This window comes from Belonocnema kinseyi, chromosome 3 (genome assembly GCF_010883055.1).
Source record: "Belonocnema kinseyi isolate 2016_QV_RU_SX_M_011 chromosome 3, B_treatae_v1, whole genome shotgun sequence".
Lineage (NCBI taxonomy): Eukaryota > Metazoa > Arthropoda > Insecta > Hymenoptera > Cynipidae > Belonocnema > Belonocnema kinseyi.
Genome location: NC_046659.1, coordinates 79,547,484 through 79,573,757, shown reverse-complemented (window position 1 = coordinate 79,573,757; position 26,274 = coordinate 79,547,484). Strand labels below are relative to the sequence as shown.

The 26,274-nt window shown below is 29.5% G+C and overlaps 1 protein-coding gene across 3 annotated transcripts in view; it reads right to left on the bottom strand.

The window, feature by feature from the left end:
• The window catches only part of LOC117168929 (moesin/ezrin/radixin homolog 1), a 54,649-nt gene that overhangs the window by 12,903 nt on the left and 15,472 nt on the right, over positions 1 to 26,274 (bottom strand). For 2 of the 3 annotated variants that reach the window (XM_033354912.1, XM_033354914.1), the window contains exons 3-6: positions 24,823 to 25,002; positions 5,327 to 5,449; positions 3,031 to 3,303; positions 2,609 to 2,938 (exon numbers count right to left, since the gene is read on the bottom strand). In XM_033354912.1, the coding sequence (XP_033210803.1) occupies positions 2,609 to 2,938; positions 3,031 to 3,303; positions 5,327 to 5,449; positions 24,823 to 25,002 (906 nt within the window). Of the gene's footprint in view, positions 1 to 2,608; positions 2,939 to 3,030; positions 3,304 to 5,326; positions 5,450 to 24,822; positions 25,003 to 25,276; positions 25,298 to 26,274 lie in introns of those variants that run through there. The other variant, XM_033354911.1, reaches the window with a different exon arrangement.

Below are 26,274 nucleotides of genomic sequence, written 5' to 3'. Positions count from 1 at the left end.
CCCGTCCCTAGTAAATAAGCTACCAAGGTATACGAACTTATCAACTTGTTCAATTCTCTCATCATTTAATAAAATATTGCATAGTGTTTTCTCACTATTTCCAATATTCGAAAATCCTTGGAAAGTCTGTTAAATCTTTTGAACTTTGATGAAATCATCTAAAATCCGCAGATATACCATCAAATGTTTATTTCTCATAAAATCCTTTGAAATCCCATAAAGTTATCAAAACCCACTTGAATCTCTTTAAAAACATTCAATTTTTTAAAAATACAGTGTAATCTTGTTACATCTTATAAAATGCCTTCAAAATCCCTATAAATCTTCGAAATATTAATAAAATTCCCTAAAATCCTTCGAAATTCGTAAAAATACTTCGGTATCTCTTAAAATCCCGTGACGTATTTTCAATACTTCAAAATCTCTTAAAATCCTTTCAAATTAGTGATGCATCCTGACAATATCCAAACAAAGTCGAGATTTTTCCGAAACATAAACAAACGGGATTAAATTGTGATAGAGATAACAAATCTGTAAGTCCTTATGTAAGTGAAAATAATTGACAGACTGTCTACTCAAATCATGGAAAAACATTACCTGACAATTCCAGATTTTTTGCAAGTATTTGAAGTTTTTTCCATGTATAATTTTTCGCCAGGTCATTATAAATAATGTTTTTTTTAGTTTCTAGGAATTCAATGAATATTACAAGATATTCTTGAATATTTTAGTAGTATAGATTGAAAAAATAAAATTAATTGGAACCGCTTCAAATACCTAAGTTTTCAAGTAGAAATGTCGATTTTCAAAAAGACAGATGAATTTTCAATCATATATTTAAATTTTCAGCCAAAAAGATTAATTTTCTACAATAAAAAACGATTTAAAAATAACATTAATTCTCAATCAAACAGTCGAATTTTCATTTGAAAAATATAAAGTTTCAAACAAATAGCTGAATTTTAAACTGAAAAATATCAGTTTTCAACCAAAAATGGAATAGTTAAATTTTCAGTTGAACAAATTATATTTCCCCCCAATAAAAAGACATATTTACTTTGAATTTTAACTAAGCAGTTTTATTTTCAACCAAAAAGATGGATTAATTACTAAAATGATAAATATTTCATTGCAAGCCCAGATTTTCTAAGCAATAAAATGAATTTTTAAACAAGACGATACATTTTCAAGCAGGAAGAATAATTTTCAAAAAAATACATGAATTTTCAAAGAAATATTTGCATTATTAAATACGACAAGACAAACTTTCAACCAAATAGTTAAAATTCTAAAATAAAAAAAGGTCAATTTTCAACCAGAAATGAAATAGCTAAATTTTAAACAAAAAGATCGATTTTCAACAATGAAGATGAATGTTTACCAAAGAAGACAAATTTTATAGAAAAATGCATGAATTTTCAATTAAAAAGATTAATTGCCAACCAAAAATTGAATATTCAAATTATCAGTGAAAAATTGATGTTTAATCAAAGGGATGAAATTTCAACTTAAAAGATGTAATTTTCAATTGCAGTAGTTGCATTTTTTAGTAAAGAAACTAATTTTCAACAAAAATTAACTAATTAAAAAAAAAAGTTACATTTTCAAAGAAAGTGATGACTTTTCAACTAAAATGATGAATCTTCAACTCGAATAGTTGAGTTTGAAACAAAAAACATGAATTTTTAAATAAAATTATGAATTTTTAATTTAAAAACATATTTTTTCAACCAAATATTAAATAGTTATATTTTCAGTAAAAAAATTAATTTTCAACAACAAAAAACAAACAAGCTTAAAAAAATTGTTAACGTTGCAATTGCCAATAAATTTAAATTTAAAATTTTCAGTAAACGAAAATTTATTTTCAGCCAAAGGAAAAACGAGTTTCCAACCAAATAGCTCATTTTCCAACCAAGAAGATGAACTGTTAATTAAAATGATGAATCTTTAACAAAAAATTAATTTTAAACATAAGAGTAACTCTCAACCAAGTAATTAAATCTTTACTAAAAAAAAGATGAATTTGGAACCAACAATGTATTAGTTGATATTTCAACGAAAGAAGATAAAAATTTTATCAAAAAGTAAAGAAATTCCACCAAAAAGAACGATTTTTCAAACGAAATTCATGAATTTTCAACCAGATACTTGAATTTTAAACTAAAAAATATCAATTTTTTTACCAAAAACAAAATAGTTTAATTTAATTTTAAAAAAATTGATTTCCAACAAAAACCGAATATTCAACCAAATAGTTCAATACATTAACATAAAGCTACTTTAACCAATGAAGAATCATTGTCATTAAGTGTAATATTGCAATTAAAAAAAATCAGCACATTATCTAAAAAATTCCCTGACAATCCCAGGTTTGCCGGGTCCAAAAGTCTTATCAATACTTACGAAAAAGCAGGTCTACAATTTAAAAAAAAAAAAAATTACCTAACATACCTATAAAAAAAATTTGTATTTTAGTACAATCGAGAGAAAAAGTAACGGATACTGAATCAAATTCCCGGGATATTTTCCAGATGAACAAAATTCCCGGACCTTTTTTTCGGTTTCCGTTCTCAATTTAATTCGCAAAAGATTAAACTTTCATTACCTTCATCTGTTGGACGTCGATCGTGTCAGGTTTGCGTCTTCGCATATACAATTCGTGATTTCCCATGCAGAGAGCCAGGATCCTCTTGTTGATCTTGACCCTGGGTGCGAAGAAAACAAAGTCTGGCGCTTTTTTGTCAATCGGTTTGATTATGAACTTCCTGTCATTGAAGGAAATGTTTCGAATCTCGGACCAGGGAAAACCGATTTTCGGCGTGAGTTTGTCGTCCTTTTCGTAGATGTTCAAGCCAAGAGCGTCGACTCCCAACCAGAGTTCGGTTCCCTTTTTGTTGCGGATCTCAAAGTAGTTCACTCCGTACATTTCCAAATCCTAAGGCAATATTCGAATTAATTGATTTTACTCGAATTGATAAGAAGTAGAATTGGAAAACTGAAAAATCTGAGTTAAAAAAAAATACTCACTTGAGCAATTTTCAAATATTCCATCATCGCATCCTCGCGAATCATGCCACGATGTTCCTGCCACCAATTAGTAATCGAGGTTTCCCATTCCTCTTTGCTCATCTTATGTTGGTCCATGACACGCTGCGGAAGCAGACGATCGTTCGCCAGGAATCCAGCAGTGTGGATTCCCTTATTGTAGTCATTGTATCTAGCTTGCACTGCATACGAGGCAAGAAGCACGGAAGTCTCAGGTGGACAATAAATCTCGTCTGTGAGTATGGCATTTTTCACCTGGAAAATAGTACATTAGTTTCTACTCAAATTTCTTGACTGCCTCTCCTTATTTAATTAGAAATTCCCTATTTCAGACTGGCCGTGAAACTTCCTTTTTCAAAATTCCCTCACTTTTCCCTGACTAATTTTTCATTTTCTCTGGTCATTATTATTTAAAGAACAAAATTCTAATCTCGAAACATTTTTAATATTGAATCTTTTAAACGTTGGATAAGCCCATTTTAAATTTAAAGGTATACATTTTGTATTTAATATTCTCAGGGCTGCTCACAATCTAATTTATTTGCAAAAAAGTGGAAAAGTAATCCACTGAAATCGAAAAAAGACAAAAAATTTCTTATCCAAAAAGTTAAATGCAAATTAATTTAAATAAATTGAACAAAAAAAATTAATCAGAAAATTTCGATTAATTTTAGTAAAATTGCATTGAATTTAGAGGAATTTAAGGATAATAAGAGAAATTTAAGAGAATTCAAAAGAAATTGATGAAATTAATGAAAATAATCCAAGGTGAGCTTAAAATACTTTAGCATGAATTAAACAAAAAATAAAGAAATTTATGGTGAATTCCAAATGAATTCAAATAAATTGCAAAAATATTTGAAAATCTCTTAAAATCTTCGAAACCTTAAGAAATCAAAGTGAGTTCGAGTGAATAATAAATTCTTTGAAATCCATTAAAATATTGTAAAACACCATGAAATTCTATCAAATCTTATGGTATTTCCCGAAATTCTTGAAAATGTGTTCACATACATTAAAAGCTTTAAAAATCCTTTAAAATAAACGAAATGCTCCGTAACCTTAAAATATCCATTTAAATATTATAAATTAATTTTTCAAAAAGTCTTGTAAAAAGGTCATGTAAAATCGTTCTAAATCTTCCGAAATTATAGGAAATTTTTTAAATCTTTTGCACAGGTGTTGGAATTATTTAAAATGCCCTACAATATTTGTGATTCTTTGAAAATCATTCAAATTATTTAAATAAATAACAAATGCCTTAAAATCTTTAAAAACTTCGAACTTTTTTAAAATCTTGAAAATGCATTTGAATCTTTTTGAATACACTAAAATCGTTTAAAACTCTTGAAATATACTGATTTTTTTTAATATCCGAATATCTTTAACATCCTTTAAAATCTCTTTAAACGATTTAAATATATTAATAAAACATCTTAACAAGCTTTAACACATGTGCATTATAAAGTAATACATTGGAATAGGAACAATGCAGATTAAACAAAAATTAAAGAGATTCAAATAAAATAATTTTGTAATATATTATAATTAATACAAACATTTATTTCTAAATTCAATAATTACGAACTTGTGAATCTGTTTTTACAATAATTCCAATAAATTATTCTGTGCAGAAATTATCAGATTTAGACTAAAAGCCTCAGTTGACATTAACTTTATTCAGTGCACATGCTAATGGCTGCAGGGAGTGCAAGCGTGTCAGTTTTTGTGAATTTTATATTGATATAAGGGGACACTGAAGTTTTACAACCTAAAGATCGTAGCTTATTAATTTTTCACTTTCAGTGATAACGAGATTTTATAAACTTAAATTAAAAGAAGAAATACAGTTCTTAGCATGTGAAATATATATTAAAATGCCTCAAAATAAATAATATATAAATAAGGATAAACAATGGATCAAAAATGTAAAATATATATTTTTTTAATGTTTATTTTAATTAATAATTTTCTATCCAAACTTATGTTCATGAATAATGTAATATCCATTTATAATCGCTGCTGAATGAGTCACAGAAAAAAATAGTTTAAAATTTTTAAAGGGGAGTGTTCAATGAATTTTATCTCTTTGAAATACTAATGGCAAAGTCATCTTAATTAGAAAAAGAGATAAAAGATTAATTAAATAAAAACAGAGCCATTTTCATATGATTTATCAGGTGGCATGATTCCTATTCCAAAAAATTAAAAGCATCTAGAACCTTATAGAATTATATTTCTCACTGCGGAAAATATTAAGAAAAAAATTGATTTCTACCTGAAGATAGAAGAGGCGCAGAGTGATGTCCTGGATGAGTTCCTCTGAAACATCCTCGGGATAGAACTTGGCACGAAATTTGAATTGAAGTGGGTTCTCCTTTTTTACCTCTTGATTGAGCACCTGAAAATCGAGAACAAACATTAATCCTCGTGTTACTTCTCCATTCCAACTTTTTTTTCTTCCTATAAATCGGATAAATACGTGACTGAAATTAAGATGTGTATATAGTTTTATATGTTTCACGCAGTGTGTCATAACATTTAAACATAACATCTCAGCATGCGAAAAACCACCAAACTTTTCAACATCAAGCGCTCCTAATGATCAAATGAAACCATTAACAATCTTTGAAATTGAAACTAGATTTCAAATAAAAATCATTCACTTATTTGCTTGCTTTTTTCTTCGAGGTACAGAAAGACAAAAATAATTTTTCTGTCAGTGTCGTAAACTTCGAAAATAGAAGTGCAATGAAACTAAAATAGTCATCAAAGTATTTTCAGAGAAAATAAATATACGTCACGTCTACTTCCTTTCGTAAATCCTTCCGTAGGTGTATATTATTATTCCTCTATTTGATCAACCCACAAACACAATTTGTCAAAAGAATAATGACAATTTAAATTAAATATTGACTAGTATGTTTTGTGTAAACAAAATTTCTTTCCATCTAAAAGTTACATTTACGGAAACAATTAAAACCTCTTTATAATACATCTGATACGATTAATGAAGCCTGAACTCTTTTTTCTCCACAGAAATTTGATAGCAAAATTTTAATTGAACAGATTAAGTCTCGTGAAACAAAAATAGTGTCGAGTTTTCATAAAAAATTCAAAAAGAAGCTGGCTCGCTTGACAAAAACTACCACCTGCTGGACTTCTCGAGCCTCGCCTTGACTTGATGCTGCAGTTCAATGCTAGTGGCATGATTTTCCATAATTATTAATAAGCCGTATTTAGTTGCGTAACGTGATTGATAATAATAACCTGACGGAAGGAAGATATTATGAAAAATAACATGCGTTATAGGAAAAAAAGCATTCATATACGAGACTGACCAGCTTTTTTAGTTGCGGACAGTTTCCTGGTTACTTAAAGAGAGACAGGTCACAAAAAATTGCATTCAATAATTTTAATAAAGTCAGCACTTTCCGATATATACTGCAATAACCTATATGTTTTAATTAAATTTTGTACTCTATTTGCATTCTATTTAACATACATTTTAAATCAGAAAAGAGTCTCGATATTACCTAATAATGACACTTACATAAGACAATCATTACTTGAGGTACTTTTGAGTTTTGAGTTGTCTATTAGTTAAAAAATAATTACAGGAAACTTGTAAAAAAAAGTCAGAATAGGCAATTTTTGTTATCGCTAAGTCCAGTAAAATAAACTGGTCTAATCTTTTCTACCAATTCTGATCGTGTATTTTTTAAAACTTTTTTTGTGATACAAACACCGATTAATCTTTTTGGTCTTACATTGATGACTTTTCGATGCTTGAAAGGAACCACCTGCAATTATTTTACATCAGCGTTTTGATTATTGAAGTAGAAAAAATAGACATCCGAAAATATTGAAAAAGATTTAGAAAAATCTATTGAAGAATGAGAATTTCGCATTCGAATTGTATTTCTAATACAAATTTTTATGCATATTTGCACACTAATTATCAAGTTGGAAACTTGAATTTTCATGTATTATGAATTAATAATCTTACCCTAGATAGGAATGAAAGTCCACCCTTCCAGTTGTTAGTATTGTGAAGTGCATGCGTTTCAAAGAAGGGAAATACGATAGTTAAGATATGCGGAAAAAATCATTTAGAATTCTTTTTATTTGCTGCACGTTTATCTTCAACAACATTACTTGGGAGATTCAAGAAATTTAGAAAATGTTTATCAGGAAAAAAAAGACATTACATCAGGAAAAAAAATAACAAGATGAATTGTTTATCAGACAAGGTGAATCATTTACGTAATTTTGATTTGGCTTCCGCTTCCCAAAAAGCAATTAATTTTCAGTTAAGATAAACGTACATGGAACGAACTTAGATCTATATTCATAATTTTTATACACGTATAGTATGCATATATATTTTTAAACTCGCATAGTGACTAATAAACAATTATCAAGCGAGGCTCGGAAAATATCATTTGAGCAAAACTGGTAAAACGATTTGAAGTTATCATTTTACATGAACTTGCTATCTGACCTAGTATTCGGTAAGTGGTAATTGGAGACCAGAAAAAAATGTTTATCTTATCTCCTATTTTGTTTTAAAGCTTTGGGAACACTTTCCGTTAATTGTTAATTTTTAAAATCTATATTCCTTAAAAAAAGGACAAATCCCTAAATTTGAAGAGTTTAGTGATTAGAAAGTCGGTCGCTTTTAAAAAATGTTGCATGCACTGATTTAAATTTGTTAGGCTCAGACTTAAAAGAATAATGAATATTCTAGAAGCAATTACGGATTTTTTTCTCTGGAGATTTTCAAACTAGTTTTCAGCTTTTTAGAGCATCTTATACATTAATTTTAACTTTAAAAGAGAAAATTTTACTTTCTTAATCTCCAGCTGCCAAAAAGCATTGATAGCTACAGTTTACTTTAGTTTTCAAGGGAGCTAATAACAAAATTGATTCAAATATGACTTTTTTTAAATTTTAATTACAGAAGATTACAACTTAAAGCATTTGTTAAAAATTAATTGTATGTATAATATTCATCATAAGTTTTGATAAATCTTATGTAAAATCTAAAGCAGTTTATCCTCGATCTCGTTTAATTATTTTCTTAACGATATTAAATAAAGGCAAATTTTGCAGACTGAAAATTCGCTTAATTAAAGGTCATTCACCACACGACACAACGCTCTATAATAATTGCACGTGGATAATTCAGTCACGGGTAACAAAGCTATGCCGATCTATTCTACGACCGAATCGGCCGTAACTATATTCATTGATAAGTCTTTCCTCGAGAAACGTTAGGAATTTATTCACGAGTTGGAATTTATTTCCTTAAAATTTAAATGAGGAAAAAAAGTTTTCAGCTGATTTATTAAAAAACCTTTTCTATTCAATTTCAAGAAAAATGTAATCAACACAAATTAAACGGCTTTAAAATTGGGCATTTTTACTTAAGACTTATTATAATAGAAAATTATATAATTTTATGATTTTTTTGTATCTCCTGATCTAGAAGACCTTGAATTCCAAATTATTTTTAAAACTAATCTGGAAACTGTAAAATAGTAAACGTTTCAAATTCGAATAAATTAGAATTTTTTGTAATTTTAATCCCTTTAAACTTCAAATGATGTTCAACGCTTTAAATTGAAATTTTAAAACTGTTTACCGGCCTCTATTAACTTAAAAGACTTTATTGAAGTTTTTACTAATAAATATTTCATATTTAAGGCAAAGTAACTATTTATATATATTTAAAAGAAAAACTTTGATGCGGTTGAATTTGAAAATGTTCTAAGTCCCCCATGGCAATCTGAAATCTTTCAAAATTGTAGGAATGTAAAGAATTCACTATAAAAAAATTAATTCACCGTTATTTCCCAGGTTTATGTCGACCCTGTAAATTTTGTATTTAAAAATAATCAAAATTGCACAAGTTTGAGGACTTGTATTCATTCTTCATCTGAATGGATGTTGAAAGAGGAAAATAAACGTCTGAAAATAAATGGTACTTAAAGATTTAGTTGTCTCAAACAGTTTCTTCTTAGTCGTTGGAATTTTCAAGGAAAAGTATTGATGGGTGTAAATTCCGTTAATGGAAAGGTATTTTAATAATGTCTAAAAAAATCAGGTTAGTGCTCGACATAGCATATTGTTAAATTAAGTTCTTTTGAGACCTGTCGCGATGAAGCTATAACGTAACATGCCCATTATTATAATAATACTTAAATCCAGCATTTGTAGTAATACATCGGTTATGCATAAAAGACGTAATAATTTCCGTTCCACGTAATATCCCCTTAAATGTCATCACCATCGATATCGATTTTTGTTATTTTATCAAGGGAGAAAACTCAATTTTACTTTCTCTATGTTTCATAATTTTATAATCATCGTCCTTAACTTAAGTCTCAATTTCTGAGCCCGGCCTTTTCTATTTTTCAATTAGATTCGAAACAAAAAATAACTAGAAACGAGTTTTGGACTCCATTTTTTATTTACATAATTTAATTTTTGATTTAATCTCGAATTATTTGATATAATAAAAACAATAGCAAGAGTCTTAATAATTAGGGTGTCTACTCGATAGATCAAATTAAAACAGTTCAAAAGATTTGGACGCTTCAAACAATTTTTAAAGTTTTTAAGAAATTTCTAAACATTTAAAAGATTCTCGAGATTCCTGACTTTTTTTTTATTATTACACCATTAAGCCATTTCTCTTTCGGGGTAGGCGTGACTCACTCGGCAGGGGAAAGGAGTAGTGTGTGGAAGGGATAGAGATTTTTCAGATTGATCCAGAATTCTCGTGCTATTTAAGTAAATAACACGATCGTTCCGCAACACTGCTCCAACCCAGGTTGCTGATCAATCTCTCTAGCAATCACCCCAAGCGAAGAACCTCACGAAGCCGTTATGTAAGGTTCCCCACTTGGGTCCATTAATAGCCAAGGTCTTTGTTTCAGGCGACATTCCCTCTACTGACACTCTTTTTATTAACTATTTGCCGCCATACTTTCCTGTCCTGGCATTCTTCTCTAGCTTCTTTTATGTCCATGCATTTTGAATTAGGGAATTTTATAAAAGAAATACAATTCTTGTTTGGAACGGAGAATTTGGCAAATAATTATAATTCTGAATTTGAATAGGAATTTTTTTAAATGTCCTTTTTCTGGATCAGAATTAAACTTATTTTCTAAAATTCCTTTTTTATTTGAACAAACATCTGTTCCTATTCAAACAATAATTCTTTAGGAAAACTCCTTGCCCTAAAGTTTAAATATTATATATATATATATATATATATATATCAAAGTCTGAATTATAATTATTTACGGCAATTTACTGTTTCAAAGTGAAAATTATAATGCTTGATGGAAAATACCTATTCTAAAGTGAATATTACAATTTTTTATAGGAAACCCATGTTCTAAATTATATATATAATTTAGAATATGTGAATTCAAAGTTCGATGTCACAACTACATTTATTTTCAAGAATTTCCTGTTCCAAGTCAAAATTATAATCATATACAAGAATTTCTATTATAATTCAGAAATATAATGACTCCCTTTTTATAAAATTTGAGAGTGAAGTTTCAAATTCTGACAAATTTTTAATTTTAATTTTTTGCAAATTTTGATTTGACAAGGAATTTTCAAAATTTCACGAATTCTCATTTGGAATAGATTTTGTTTTTGAAAATTTCCTTTTTAAAAATGAGACTTAAAATTATTTTTCAAAATTTCCCGTTCCATGTAAAAAATTACCTTTTATAGAGTTAATATAATTCCTTGGGGGAATTTTTGTACATATTTAATTAATTTATTACCCGCCCAAACTTAGAATGATAATTCTGTTAGAAAATTTCCTATAAAAAAGTCACGATTAAAATTCACTCCCAAAATTGCTGTTCCGAATTTGAATTATATTTATTTACAAAATTTTCTATTATAATGCAGAAATATACTAACTCTCCTTTTCCAAAATTCAGAAGAGGGAAGTTTTCAATTATGAAGAATTCTGATTAGGAAAAGGGATTTTTTTAATTCCCGTCTTCAAAATCAGAATAAATATCCTTTTCATAAATTTCTGATCCATGTAAAAAATGTCCTGTTCCAAGACAAATTACAACTTAATACAGAAATTTCCAGTTATATCTCAGGACAATCTTTCTTTTAGAAAATATCCTGCCCTAAAGTAAAAATTCTAATTATTCGTGTAAACTGACTGAAATTCCACTTTAAATTTCCACTTTAAATTTGCATATCAGTAAATTATGAAGAAAAATGCCGGACCCTGAATAAGTTCTCGGCTATTTCCCGGTGAACAAAATTCCCGGTTTTACGATTTCCCAATCAGGTAGATATGCTGCTAACATGCTGCTAATAAATTAAGCAATTTCACAGAAGTAACTTTTATATGCCTTCTTTTTGTATGATACTTTATTTATGGTCCTTTTTTAAGGGCCTATTCAGGATTCTTGAACATGTCTATATTACCTGTGGGAGAATCTTTAGGTGGTCAGCCTTTCGAGATCGTGTGGGTAGAAAAACCGGTATAACAATGGGAATTCATGGGAAGTTGTCGCCTATGCTCCGCGGATAACCACTGGAGTTCTCTTATGAATTCTTTGTTTTGCATATCTATTATTCGTGAGAAATCTTTCTCCATTGTCGAATAAAGGCATTTCTCCTGAGGGATATTCCCCATTGCAAGCCTGATCTCCTTTCTATATAATATTCTAGGTTTGATTCCTTTGCTAATTTTTTAATTGAATTATTTCCGAATTTTGTATTTTGATTATCAATACTTTCCTTTTTGCTCTCATTTTGAGAGTATTAGATTCATTGAAGACTAGACCTTTAAAAGGTTCAAATTAATGCTTTTCTTGATAGTAGAACCTTCCAGAATCGGAACTATTTCCTTATCAAATAGCCTTCAACATAACGAAGAATAAAAAAGACCGAGAAGCTTGGTGTGAAATTGTCGTAAAACATGAAGTTAACAGTTTATGCAGATAGTCGTTATAATTGGCAAAAATTATAAATAGATGGTGTTATGTGCTCACAGGTCAAGAGAAGATGTGTAAAAATCTTTAAATTTTTGAAAACGGTTGAAATATACAAAAAGTCGGAACATAGCATCATAAGTAGTAATTAGTTAAGAACCGGTAAAAAACAATTAAAATTAAAATAACCCAGGAAGATGGAGTGTCTACCCTCCGCCTTCACCTTAAGATTAGTATTTTAAGTATGCCGTTTTCTATAAATTGACATTTTTTTACACATTTTCTCTTGACCTATGAGCATAGAAGACCATGGTTTTATTATTTTCGTCTATTCCAACGGATATCTGCGTGAACTGCTAACTTGATGTTTTATGACAATTTCGCACGAAGCTTCTTGGTCTTCCTTTTATTCTTCGTTACATTGAAGGCTACCTGATGAGAGAATGGGTCCTCGAAGTCGAAACGGAAAAGCTTTTTTCCATTATTAATACCATTGTTGTTACGGTTGTTTCCAAGACGTAAAAATTCAAGAATATTTACAATCCAAAAATTCTTTTCATATACTTTTCTCGAGATCGTTCAGGATAAACAGTTAGATTCGACCTCGAGAGTTTGGAATGGAACGACTGGTTGGTCACAGGTGCGTTCTCCAACGAACTGTGGACTTTACATAATCGCGCCACACTAGGATTCTGCAGTTACTTTATCGCAACTGAAAAATGATTTTCGCCTCTGAACGGATAATTATCGCCATTGTATAACAAGTGATTTTTCTAAAGGACATTGAATTGCACAAGAGAAGGTCACTGTGAGAACAGTACAAATGCTATTTTATGGGCATTTTAGATTTCCTAGATTTCACTTCTGACGTCACTTTAGACTCGAAACAGTAGTAAAAGGATAATTTTTCACGAAAATACGGGAATAAATTCTTTTAAATAAAACAATCATAGGCAGCATATTGAATTCAATGTGAAAGGCTATAAATTTATAAGATTTCTAGTAGAAAAATATGTAATTTACAACATAATAGTTGAATTTTTAACCCAATACATAGTTGAATCTTCAGCCAAGAGATAAATTTTCACCAATTAGTTGAATTTTAAACCAAGATGGATTTTAATTTTAAATCAAGAACAGTTGAATTTAAACAAAAACGATACATTTTCAAAATTCTTAAAGTTTCAACCAAATAGTAGAATCTTGAACCACAAGAGATGAATGATAAACTAAAAATATAATAGTATACCTCTCCAACAAATAAGAAGACTAAGGAGTGTAATGACACTATTTGAAAGATGTCCAACCCAAAAAGACCATTTTTTAGAAGACAGTTGAATTATCAACTAAAAAATTCATTTTTAACCAAAAGATATGAAAACTGAAGCAAAAATATAATAATAAAGTTTTCAAGCAAAAAGAATTACCTTTCCATAAAAAATGGTTGGCTTGTCTCACTTGGCTCTATTATTTTAGTTCGCATTATAATCAAAAACAGAAAAAGGGAAGTTTCTTGAAAATAAACAAATAAAATTTTAAGGAGAAAAGAGGGGAATAGAAGAAAGATTTCGTCTTTTAGAGGCCTGAGGGGTTTAAAATATCGGATAATTTTTCAGAGGTCTCTCGCAACTTTAAATAACATTATGTTCATAATAAAACGCTCTCCATTCCGAATCTCGGAGTCTAAAAAAAGATTTAAAATACGATTAGCGACGCTTTATTCCGATCAACTTTTATTCAAACAAAATTTGTTAGATACATTTCTAGATTCACAAGACGAATTTAAGTCGCCCGCATGAAAAGTGCCCAGTTAACTCAGACAAAGAGAATGATTTGTATCACTTACATCATTCACCCTTTAAATATAGTTTAACGGTCTTTGAAGGCGTATGCGTCAAGCTTTTTCTGCTTATCAATGTTAAGAGTGCTGCGAAATGTATGATTAAAGTCCAGAGTAATAGAGTAACAATTAAATAATGGAAGAGATAATAGCCTATGGAATTTCAACTGTCATCTTCCAAAATTGGTTTACATACTGAAAATGATTCATACAAAAAATCTTCACACGCTGAATTTTTTGCCCTGTATTCATTTTTTTCTTGTTTCTTATTGATGAGAAGATAAAAACTCGAATAAAAGGCAAAAAATTCAATTGATCTCTCAATCTGAATTGCTAATTTTTATAGATAAAAATTAATTACCAGACTTTAATTGTTACTTTATTTCATGAATTGCACAATTACGTTCTGGCCACTTTAAAATTACAATTTTACATAGGATATTTTTCTGTTTTTACACAGGAAGTAATTTAAATACTGGTTTATTATTAATTCGTAAATAGATTGACATTCACAAAAATAAAACTTACGTTTTGGTTTTAAACTTTGACATTATTAAATCATTGGTTAAAATTGACAAAACAAAACAAAATTGGAGGCGTTTGTTTGCGATGATTCACAGGTATTGTAGATTTCAATTTGAGTTTTCATGACGTAAATGAAGCACAATCGCTGGAACCTGTCACGAGTTTTGAACGATGCACGCGAGCAAATATAGACTTTTGCCTTTTTTTCTATATTATTCGAGTCAGAAGATAAGATTTAAGTTCTGTCACATAATTTTTTTTCTTCTAGATTTATTAAATATTTATTTTTAATATTATTTATTTTAGTTAAAAGATTGGAATGTAATTTGTTTCTAAACATAGATTTCTACCCAGTAAATATGAGCCGTTCAGAAAAAAATGGAATTATTCCGAGCTAATGGATTTTAAATGGCTACTTTCACTTACAAAATGTAAATTTAAAAACCCTAAACTCGCACGCTTTTGTCGTTTATTGTGCTCTAAAAATGGTTATAGGTAAGCAGACTCAATTTGCATAACACACGAACTGTAATCTTAGTAAAGTACAGAGCATGCCACTAAACCACGTATTATCGAGCAAAGGGAGCACACGTGTTGTCCATTAATTTGAAAATTAAAGCCGAGAAACTAAGAGCAAAACAGCACAAATTGTCGTTTAAAATTCCAGAAGAAAATAACTTCATTCGTAAAATTATGTTGAAAGAGTTTTGAAAATTAAAAATTTATTGGTCAATTATTGTAATTTTTTTAGAGCAAAATTATCAACAGGATGGCCACTCAAACTTTTAAAAAAAATCTAGACTATTTCCCAGCTTTCACAGTTTGAAATTATTTATTTCCTAATGTATTTTAAGCGTTCATGTTAATAATTATCAATTATTATTGAACTCCAAGATGAAATATATAATGTAAACGATTGTAAAACTGATTTCAGACTTCACAGCTCAAACTGCACTCAAAATCGGGAAAATAAGGTGAGTTTGCAAGAAAAAATATGAGTTTTTAACAAAAGAGTTAAGTTTTCAAGCTAAAAATTTGAATGTTTTAGAAAGCAGTTAACTGTACAACCCAAACAGATAAATTTTCAAACAAATAGTCGAATTTAAAAAAAAAACTTTTTTTGGACTACACAGTTGCTTTTTTAAACCAAATAGTTGGACTTTCAAGATAAATATACGACTTACAACATAACAAAATAAATGCATTTTCAACCTATAAAATGAATTAGCAACCAAATGGTCAAATTAATTTTCAACGAAGAGATAAAGCTTCAACTAAATATAATTTATTTAACGTAGTTTAAATACTAATTTCTTTTAAATATAAATTATGTTTTTAAAAAATTAATTGTTGTCTCACACTAATATGCTTTTAAATATTAAAATAATTAACCTAATAACATAGTCCATTTTTTATATTGAACTAAAAGTAGTAAAATATTAAAATATAACCAGGAAGTGATAAGACTCAGAGGAAATGAGAAAATGATATCCTCTGCTTACCAAATTGCCATCATATTCGTCGTCGTCAGAGTCAGAATCAGAGAAGCCTTTCAACTTTCGAACTTTCTTTTTCACCTCCTTTTTCACCACCCTTGTTATCGCACTTTCAGGCTGCTTGGAAAGAATCTTTTCTTCAATTTTTTTTTCAAATTTAAATATAATTTTCTAGTTTCGAAGTCTACTACTGTACAAGGTGTTTCCTAAAGGTAGGAAAGGTCCCTGGAGGCAAAATTCGGAGCAGGTAGAGAAGATCAAGGACAAAGGCTTCTAAACTCTAGACTACAGTGCTAAGAAAAGAATTCTTCTAGGCTAGGCAATCAATACACCATATTTCATCTTTTTAAATAAGGTAAGTCGAGGTCAACAGAATTATTAAGAATGCATACAAAATTTCCTTTTATACTAAAGTCTGAAAACAACATTTTTTAATGAACTGTACATCGTTACGGAATTTCCCGTAAGAGTAACCCCTTTTTCAGCTCATTCAGAGCTAATTTTACGGAAAATTCAGTAATACAAGCCCTTGCGATATACCAGACCGGTTAGTTTTATGGAAAATCCCGTAACATTAGTCAGTGCTATTTTTTAATTAAGACAGGGTTTTAATGAAACAGGGACTTAACAAATTCAGCATGAATTCATAAGATTTCTAAAGAATTCAAGTTAAATCCAAAATAAATCAAATAAATTGTATAAAATTAAAACATCCAATGATTTCGATAATATCTATAAAAATTCAAGGCGACTTAAAGTCAAGGGAATTGAAAACAAAAGAAAATTCATTACATTTTGTAAGTTCGAAATAAGTTTAGGAATATCGAAGGAAATTTAAATAAATATAATTAAATAGAATTCAGTCAATTTCGAAGAATTCATGATCAAATATTTTCAAAGATCTCTTCTAATCTTTGAAACTCTACGAAACCCCTCACTTCTTGTGAATAAATTTTTTGAAATCTTTTAATATAATATAAAATCTCGTGAAATTCTATAAAATATGATATTTCCTGAAATCCTGGAAGATATCCGAAATTGTATGAAATTGTTTACATGCGCATTAGAAATTTTCTTTTAAGCTCTTAAAATCATTTAAATCTTTTGGAATACATTGAAATTTACGAAATCTCTTGAAAATGCCTTGAAATCGTTAAAATACCCGAAAATATTTCAACCCTTGATATCCCTTTAAATTATTGAAATATATAATAAAATTCCTTGGAACCTTTTAAAATGCATTAATATATTTGAAATCCTTCTAAATCTTTTCAAATCTCTTCAACCTTTTCCAACCCCATGAAAACTATCCTAAAATCTTACAAATATTTCAGAATAATTTGCAATTTTTTTAAACTCTTGAACATTTTCTGGAATTAATAAAAAGCCTAAAATATTTCCAATCCTCAAACGGAATCTCTCTATTCTTCTGAATAAATTTTTTGAAAACCATTTAAATTTGGTAAAATTCTACGAAAATACATGAAAACTGATATTTTCTGGAATCTTGGAAAATTTACTTAAATCACTTTAGAGCTTTTAAAATCCGTTAAAATCATTAAAATCCTCGGAAGTCTGATAAAATTGTTTGGAATCTTAAAAAATACTGTTAAGACCTTACAGTCTGAGGTTCTATAAAATCATTCCACATCTTCCGAAAGTCTAGTAAATTCTTTAACTCCGCATGAAAATATTTACAATCCCTTAAAATTATTAAAATCCTTGGATATTCCTGGAAATTTTTTTAATGGCTTGAAAATGATTTGGAATCTTTTTGAATACCCTGATACATTCAAAATGTTTGGAAATATTTTGAAATTTCTTGGAATTTTTCGGACTCTTTAAAATTACGTGAAACTCTTTAAAACAGCAATAGGTCCTATAAAATACTTCCATGTATTCAAAAATTCTATTCAATACTTTAAAGTCGCATTTCTTTAGATCCATTAAAATCATTCAAATCCTCGAAAATTCTTTAAACAGGTATAAATTTCTTGAAAATGCATGGAATACTTTTAAATGCCCTAAACCATTTTTAATCTTTTAAAATACTTTCAAATTATTGAAATATATTCAGAAAAGTGACTAAAGTAATTTGTTCGTTTTAAAAAGTGATTAAAAGTGTCTGATTATACGGATTATTTATGACAGTTGCTTCTTATAGAAATTTCCTTGCTCGTACCAAATTTTTTACTTAAAAATCCCTGACTTTTCCCTAATTTTCCGGCTTTTCCCGACAAGTTGCCACCCACTATGATAAAAATTCAGATTCCAAATTCTAATGAAGTTTGATATATTCAAACTCGATAAAAAAAAATTAGATTCTATTAGAGCAAGAATATATAAGCTACAGTTATTGGAAGACCTATCCATTTATCTTTCCGAAGTTGCAAATAAGAAAGACCGTTTCGTATCTTTTTTAAAAAGGTATTTTATACGGAAGGAAGTAGCCACTACAATTCTAATACAGTTTACAGAGAGCTATAGATTAGAGAAAATACTATGTCCGATAAAATACTGATACGTTCTGCAGATACTGAATACTACCAATGGATTATTACCATTCTAGTGCACTCAATGGTCATTCAAATAAAACGAAAAGCCGCTTTTAAACCAGATAAGACATTGATGCAACTTTTTATTGCTGCAGAAATGTTACAACTTTTTAAATTGAATACAAATTTGAATAATATAAACAAGAAGATGCAAATTAAAAGAAAAACGCCAAAGTTTTTCATTTTTTTCTACTTCTGACACATACGCTCCGTTAAAGAAATAAAGGATAGATCTATAATAAATGAATCCATTATCGCATTAATGATATTGAAACAAGTGCAAGTGGAAGTTGTATAATAATTGATCTTCATTCTTCATAAAGTTTCCATAACAATTATCTCACACTTGGGTGCCTTGAAAGTCCGTTATTCATCCGGCCATTCGGAACTGGCGTCACCTGTTGACCACCTGTTTCCTAAAACCCAACCCAACGTTAGTTTCCCCTTCAAACTTGAAATTCAAAGACTAAGCCGAAATTCTAAACAGGGACTTCCTTGTGATAGGGTTTTCAAGATTGTGGTCATAGAACTGAAGAATTGTGAAAATGGCCAGGGCCGAAATAAGCAAACGTCATCCGCAAGAGACTATGTCAAGGTGAAGGCGCGTCTTGATTCATACTCGTCGGTGAAAGCTGATCAACCTAAGAACCCTCAGAATCAACACCAGCCAGCTTCTTGTTTAATAGAACGTTAGACAATTCTAAACAATTTGTTTTCTTGTAATTTCTAAGGAAATGAAAGTTTAGTTAAATTTGGTAAATTTTCTCAAGCTGGACCACATCTATAAATCTAGGTTCTGAAGAAAAAAACTGTCATTGGAATCCAATCGAACTATTGTGTAATTTAAAGCGGACACCCCCCGATAATAAAATAATTGATTCAACATATTTCCACTTTGTAGTCTTTCAAAATTTAAAGATTTAGAATTCTAACTGAAACAAAACTAGGCAGTGTTTTAGAATAATAAATTCAATAATGTACACTGTAAAAAATCAAAGCATTATTGAAAAATGTATATTTTTATATTTATAAGATTCGGGATTAGGCAATCGAAACTTCAGAATCTTAAAAAATACATTTTTCTAATCGGAGGCCTCGTCCTCATTTGAGAATTTTAATACAGTGTCTAAAGTATCAAAGATTCTAAAAATAGTAGAAAAATAGTGTCATGGAATTTTCCAATATTACATCTAGGGGTAATTTTTAGAATATCATTTCATTTATTCCCTAAGTTCTCTACAAACCCGTTGAAATACACCTTGAAATCTTTGAAATTCTGGATACCATTTTAAAATTCTTTGAAATTTCCTGAAATCCTACGAAATTCTTGGAAAGCCCTTGAAATTGATAAAACCCCGTAATAAAATATTGAAATATATATCTTTAAAAATTCCTTACGAAACGATGAAGATTTAAATCAAGTGAAATTCCGCAAAGTCCTTTAAATCTTCGATATATTTTTTAATCCCTTGAAATCTATAGAAATTTCTTATAATCATATGGAAATATTTAATTCGTTTTGAAATTCTACGAATTTCTCAAATAGTGTAAAATTCCGTTACAAAAATTGAAATCTTTGAAATCAGAGACCCCATAAAATTCCACGAAATCTGTTGAAATACCGATTGTTGAGAATGCTTGCAATTCAAGTTTTCAATATAAAACAATATTACAGTTCAAACCCTCAAAATTAAGCTCTTTAGAGGCTTTCCAAATTTTATTAATTGAATATTTCTTAGACAAAGATTTAAAATTTTTTAAATTGTACAAATTTCATGTGATATCTGCTATCAAGTCACATTTAAATTGATTGATAGATCCGGAAAAATCTTATGCCTAAGAGTTAACACTATTAATTTTTAAATTAGAACATTTTCTATAATGAAAAACTTCAATTGATTTTGAAAATTTTAAATAATATAAAATTAATAATTAAATCATGACTTAAACATTAAAAAAATTAAAATTTGGATTCTAATCTTATTACTACTTACAAAATGAAAAAATTGAAATTGCAGCTTACCAAACTAAAAATGAAGTATGCTCTGCAATATTAGCCGTTAATAACTGAAGAAATTGTTCATCTATTGAGACTTTAGAAACTGAAAAAGCTTTATTTATGATTTATTCAATTTTGAACGTGTTTAATTTATAATAATTGTTTATCTTTTAAGGATTTCGATTTGAAATAGTTTAAAGTCGGTCTATCCGAGGATAGTTTTTTAATGATATCAAGAAATCTTAAAAGATTTCTGATTTGGAAAAGGGAATTTTGGAAAAGAATTATAATTCCGAGTTGGAACATCAGATAATTTTTAACCAAAAGAATTACAATTCGGAATTTGAACAGGGATCTTTTTTAAATTGCTTATTCTGAATCAGAATTAAAATTATTTTCTAAAATTCCCTGTTTTAAGTCAGAATTTTATTGATTTACAAATTGTTCTAGTATATTTTATAAATAACATAACTTCCTTTTCACAAAATGTAGAAGAGGACAGTTACATATTATAACGAATTTTAACTTGGAAGGGGTATTTTTTTAATTCCCTTCTTCTAAATCAGAATAAAAATTCTTTTCCAAAATTGCCGTTCTATGTCAAAAATTCCATGCTCCAAGTCAAATTATAATTCTTTGCGGAAATTGTAAATCCCAAAGTCCAAATTATAATTTTTTACGAAATTCCCTGTTCAAAAGTCAAAATCGTAATTTTACACGGAAACTTTTTATCTAAAACTCAAAATTATATTTATTTACTGAAATTTCATGCCGCAACTTAGAATTATGATTCTTAACGAAAATTCCCTGTTCCAAGTCAGGATAATTGTAATTCTTTAAGTGAATTTTTTAAATTTCCTATTTCCAGTAAGAATGATAATTTATTCACAAATTCACTGTTCCAATTCAGGATTAGAGTAATAAAATATATGAAACCACTTTCAATTTGCATATTACCGGCAATGTTTCCCCAGTTTTTCCGATTTCCCAGTCATGTAAACGCCCTGGTTAAGTAGCGATACATCTGGAATTTATCTCAATTTTTTGTTGAGGATGTTTAGGTATTGAAAAACAAATATTGTTAAATCTGAAAAAGCTTTTCACAAAATAAATTGGTCAACAAGAACACAATGTTGTAAAACAAATCAAATTCAATCCATTTTTATTCAAATTGAATCAGAGTTGTCGAAAAATGTAATTCTCAACTCTTGATGAGGGAGCTTAATAATGATTTGATTTATCATCAGCGCAAGATAACACATTAAAAATGGCAGTTTCCTATTCAGCGAGCGACTCATTCTCGTCATTTTGCTTCACGGACACATTAAACTATTCCCCGACCAGCATATGACGTTGAGTACAAGCTGTGAGTTTGAAGAACTCGCTTCTGCTACTAAACATTTGGGGAGGTTTGGAAAGATGCCTGGAGCACCACGAAAGTCGGTGACATCAGAATATCGTCATCGCCACAGACATTTTTTTTTATCAGCATGACAGCATAAGTCCCCGAACTCGACTGTGCAAGATTTTCTTACTCGTCCTTTCAATCAATGACGCACGTCGATCTATAATAACCGTTTTAAAATAACAGCGGGTTATGTAAAATTGTCGACCGGAAAAATGTATCACGTAAAGATCAAAAGACTCCCTCTTAAATAATAAATTTTAAATTTTAGCTACAGTCTAGTCTCTAGAATAATCAACGAAGAGGAAAATCCTTTCTTGGACTCTCCAAGGAAATGTGAGAAAATACAAATACTCGATACATCACTTGGATGCGTTATGTAAATATATTTGACCCTTCGTTCCAAGGATAAAAAATTGCAGAAACGCGTTTTTGTAAAGAGGATTGCAAATTTCACAAGGCTGGACATGGACATCAAACTCAGTTTCAACTACATCAACGTGGAAGCAATTTTTAATGAAGAAAACGAGTTTACGTGGCTCAAGGCGTCGATGTAGACGACGTTTTCTGTACTTTTTTTCATCTATAGTGTCGTTTTGCAACGGTTTTGAGCGTCTGGAATGTTTAGTTGCACGACTGGGTTACTGTGTTTTCCAACGGTATACTCAGACCTGTTTCCATCTTGCTACGATGTGCGATTGAACACTTCACCGACAATATAGCAACAAATTCTTCAAATCGTTGAATAGCTTTCTCGAAATTTTACTATAAACTTCTAAATCATGCAAAGTATCTTAAATCGGCAATCGGAAATTCAAAAGAAACGATCTAGTTTGCGATGAGAAAAGAAATCGCGATTGAAGATGATTGTTCGACAGGTAGCTGAAAACAAGATTCAAATATTGGATTCAGTATTCAAAATATCGTAAGTATCTTCCAATTTCACAGCCATTCGAATTGGAGAAGATTCAAAGTTTAGAAAAGAATGATTTGAATCAATTTATTAATTCCTTGTCCTGAGTTCTGACAACTCCAGGCTTTCTAGGATTTCCAGTCGAGTGGATGCTTTAAAATAATATACATTTTACATCTCGAGTAAATACTAGTTTCTGATATGAATTAAATCCCGTTGAATGCTGAACAATGCCCAACAATAAAGTAGTAGAGCATGAAGCACAATTGGATAATTCATTTCTGGCGATAATTAATCAATTTGAGCATACTTAAATCGCATTTAATCTTCACGGCAGTTCCTCTTTGATTAATAGTCGCAAATAAAATATCGTTTATAGAAGGAATGTTCACAGATAAATCTACATTCTGCAAATAACCAACTTTTACTTCAGCTAATAAAATTAATTACTACCGTCAACACTGAGAAAAATTATTCTTTGGTCCAAACAAACAAAAACTTTTAAAGCAGATTATTTGATTTAAACAATACAAACAACATTTGTTCAAATCAAACAAAATTGTTTCAATACAAGAATAAGTATTGTTTAAATCAAGCAAACACTTTTCTCAGTTAAGTGGTAAGGATAAAATATAACAATTTCAAATTGAAATTCTACAAAACTCAACAAGAGCTTGTGATTTTTCACAATTTCAAATTAAAGCTTTTAATCAAATTTAAAATTATAGACTTTGCAACTGTTTTAAAGTTAAAAAATAATTATTGTAACAGTTTTTTTACTTTAAATTTTTCCTACTGCCAAATCTTGTCAATTTTTAAAAATTGTTGAATTTTAATCAGGCATGGTTTTATTTTTCGAGGAAAACATTTCTTACAACTTTACTGTTTCCATTTTTTAAATAAGCAAATAATCTTAAAATATAGTTATTTGTTTAAAAAAAGGTTTTCTTTTAAAACATTGTTTTAAAGATTTCAGCCATAGAAAAATTTACTTTAAAAATTTAAAACAGAGTTGTAGAGAATATTTACCCCGAAAAAATAAGTCATCATCCAATAAAATGCAACCATTTTTCAAAAATTATTAAGAAGAAATAATAAGTAAAAATAAAGTTACAAAGACATTGTTATAATAAATTTTTTTGTAAGTTTAAAAAGTCATTTCAATCAAAATAATGTTTTTTATTTGGAACAGATCATCAGTATTATTATTTTGATTCTTGAAATCATAGGAAAACTTTTATTCCGTCATCTGATTTTTGGTACGAGAACAACTTTAAGGCTGAAAATTATTCAGTTCTACAGGACCTAAACAACATTCAAGATTAAAGAAATAAAAATACTTACAATTTTCTAAATTGTGAATATTTTCAAATTGAAAATTCCAAATTGTACAGTTTTACTCGTTGTAATACAAATATATAAGGTTATAAAATTTAAATTAAACCGTACAAAACCTACAAATAATACATCTAGATGAATATGCCAAATTTAGCAGCTTGACTTTCAAAGCAGTCGACGATGAATATAATCTCAAATAAGCGATATAAATCGAAAAATTTAACATTATAAAGATTTAAAACATTTTTAATCTATAAATACTGCTATTTTTAGAAACATGTGCACAAACAAATTACAACGTAACTAATTAACTTTAAAGAATGAAGCATATTTTCTAGAACATATTTCGACCTATCCTACAAAATCTTGAAGAAAAATGATTTTGATGAAATGCGATTACAAAAGAATGTTTAAACGAGTTCTGTTTGTCAGTCATGAAATGCTGACCATATAAAAAAATGATAAGAACACTTATCAGATTCCTCATTGCTAATTATAGAAGTAAGATTACGTTTTCGCAACTGCATTTTTGAAAATGGTGAACACTTAAATCATGTTATATTCATCTCTGAACCAGTTTTTGGTGTAACTTTAAATTAAAAAATGTAAGCTGAAGCATGTAAACCTTCCTCGGTGAGGAACCCAAAATAATTTTTCTCTTTTACTCACGCAATATACCAATTAAGTCTGCAATTTTCATATAAAATTCTTACCTTCTTGTAGAGTTTGATCCAGGTAAGATCTCCCTTGACATCGGTGTATTGAAGTCCAAAGAACCAAACCTCCCTAAGTCCAATGGTCTTCACTACTTGATCAAAAAGCTGCTTTCCGGTGGTCGCCGGCTGGATCGCAAACTCCAGCTCGGCGTCCATAGTCGTCACCCTCACGTTTATCTTCAAAAAAAAAAACACAAAAATGACTTTTAATCACAGAGAAACAAGAACATAAACTCAAATCACATCTCTCAAAATGAAATCATTAAAAAAGCACCGTAAATTCAAATTCATAGTTGCCCCCCCCCCCCTCCAAACTCATCTCACACAAGCTCAAATCACAATATAATTTTTGTAAATGATTAAAAATGCACCAAAGAATGAATGTTCTGAAAATAAATAAAACTCGCCAAGACAAAAAATGCTTGCAATTTTCGACTGACGCGCGGCTTACCATTTTCGTACCGGCAACCATGATTGGGCCGATTCAAATTCAATTGTTAAATTTGAAGGACCTAATCGGTGATGAGAACTGGCTAGAATTAAAACTTTGATTATGAAGATTCGCAACACTATTGGGCACTATTTGGCGGTTCGACTGATGCTGAAGAAAATCAGATTCTATTTGAAGCAACCGTTTCCGAACGCGTATATCCGGGGCCTGATCGGTTCAGTTTGCGGGTCTAGTCGAGGTCGAACAATGGGGAATGGGCCAAGGGGCAAGTGCAACCGGCGTGTCTCCCTCCTTACGACCCTCGCGATGGCAAACCACTCCTCCTATCAGTGGCGTAACTTTCAAAACAGAATAATCCTGCTTTTGCCAGGGTAAACGAGTGAATGAATCAGGAGAGATGATAAGACATTATTCTGATCAAAGCTGAACCCCTTATCTGCATGTGATGATACTGATAAGGCCACCTAACAAGAGGAGACCGCCAATGGTAAATTTTAGTTTCGGTTCATAATTTTTTCATTAAAAGCTCATTAACTAAGTATTGATTTGCCAGATCAGTAGAATGCACTTTTTCGCCATTTTCGAGAAAATCTACTTTGAAATATTCGCCACAAACCATACAGAGTTTGGCGAAAATCACTTCCACAATTGCCCGGTAGCTGAGACATTAGCGCTTCGGCTTCATAGCCGGAAGGATACGTTTTCGATTCTCACTACCTGCACTTTTGTATTTATCAAAATGTTTACAAATATAATTTACTTCAATTTTTCACGGAAGTACTGGCTTCTCTTAACTTTATCATGTTTTTGACAAACAAATTTATTTTCTATGAATGTTAGTAATTTTTCCATGATGCTCATCAGTTATATTTAAAATCAGAAGTATGAAATAGGTATCTTAACAGAATAATTATATTTTTAGTCCGAAATTGAGAAATTGTTAACTCGCCCGACGCTCGTGTCCGGATCATGTAAATCTTAAGTTGCCAAAACAATTA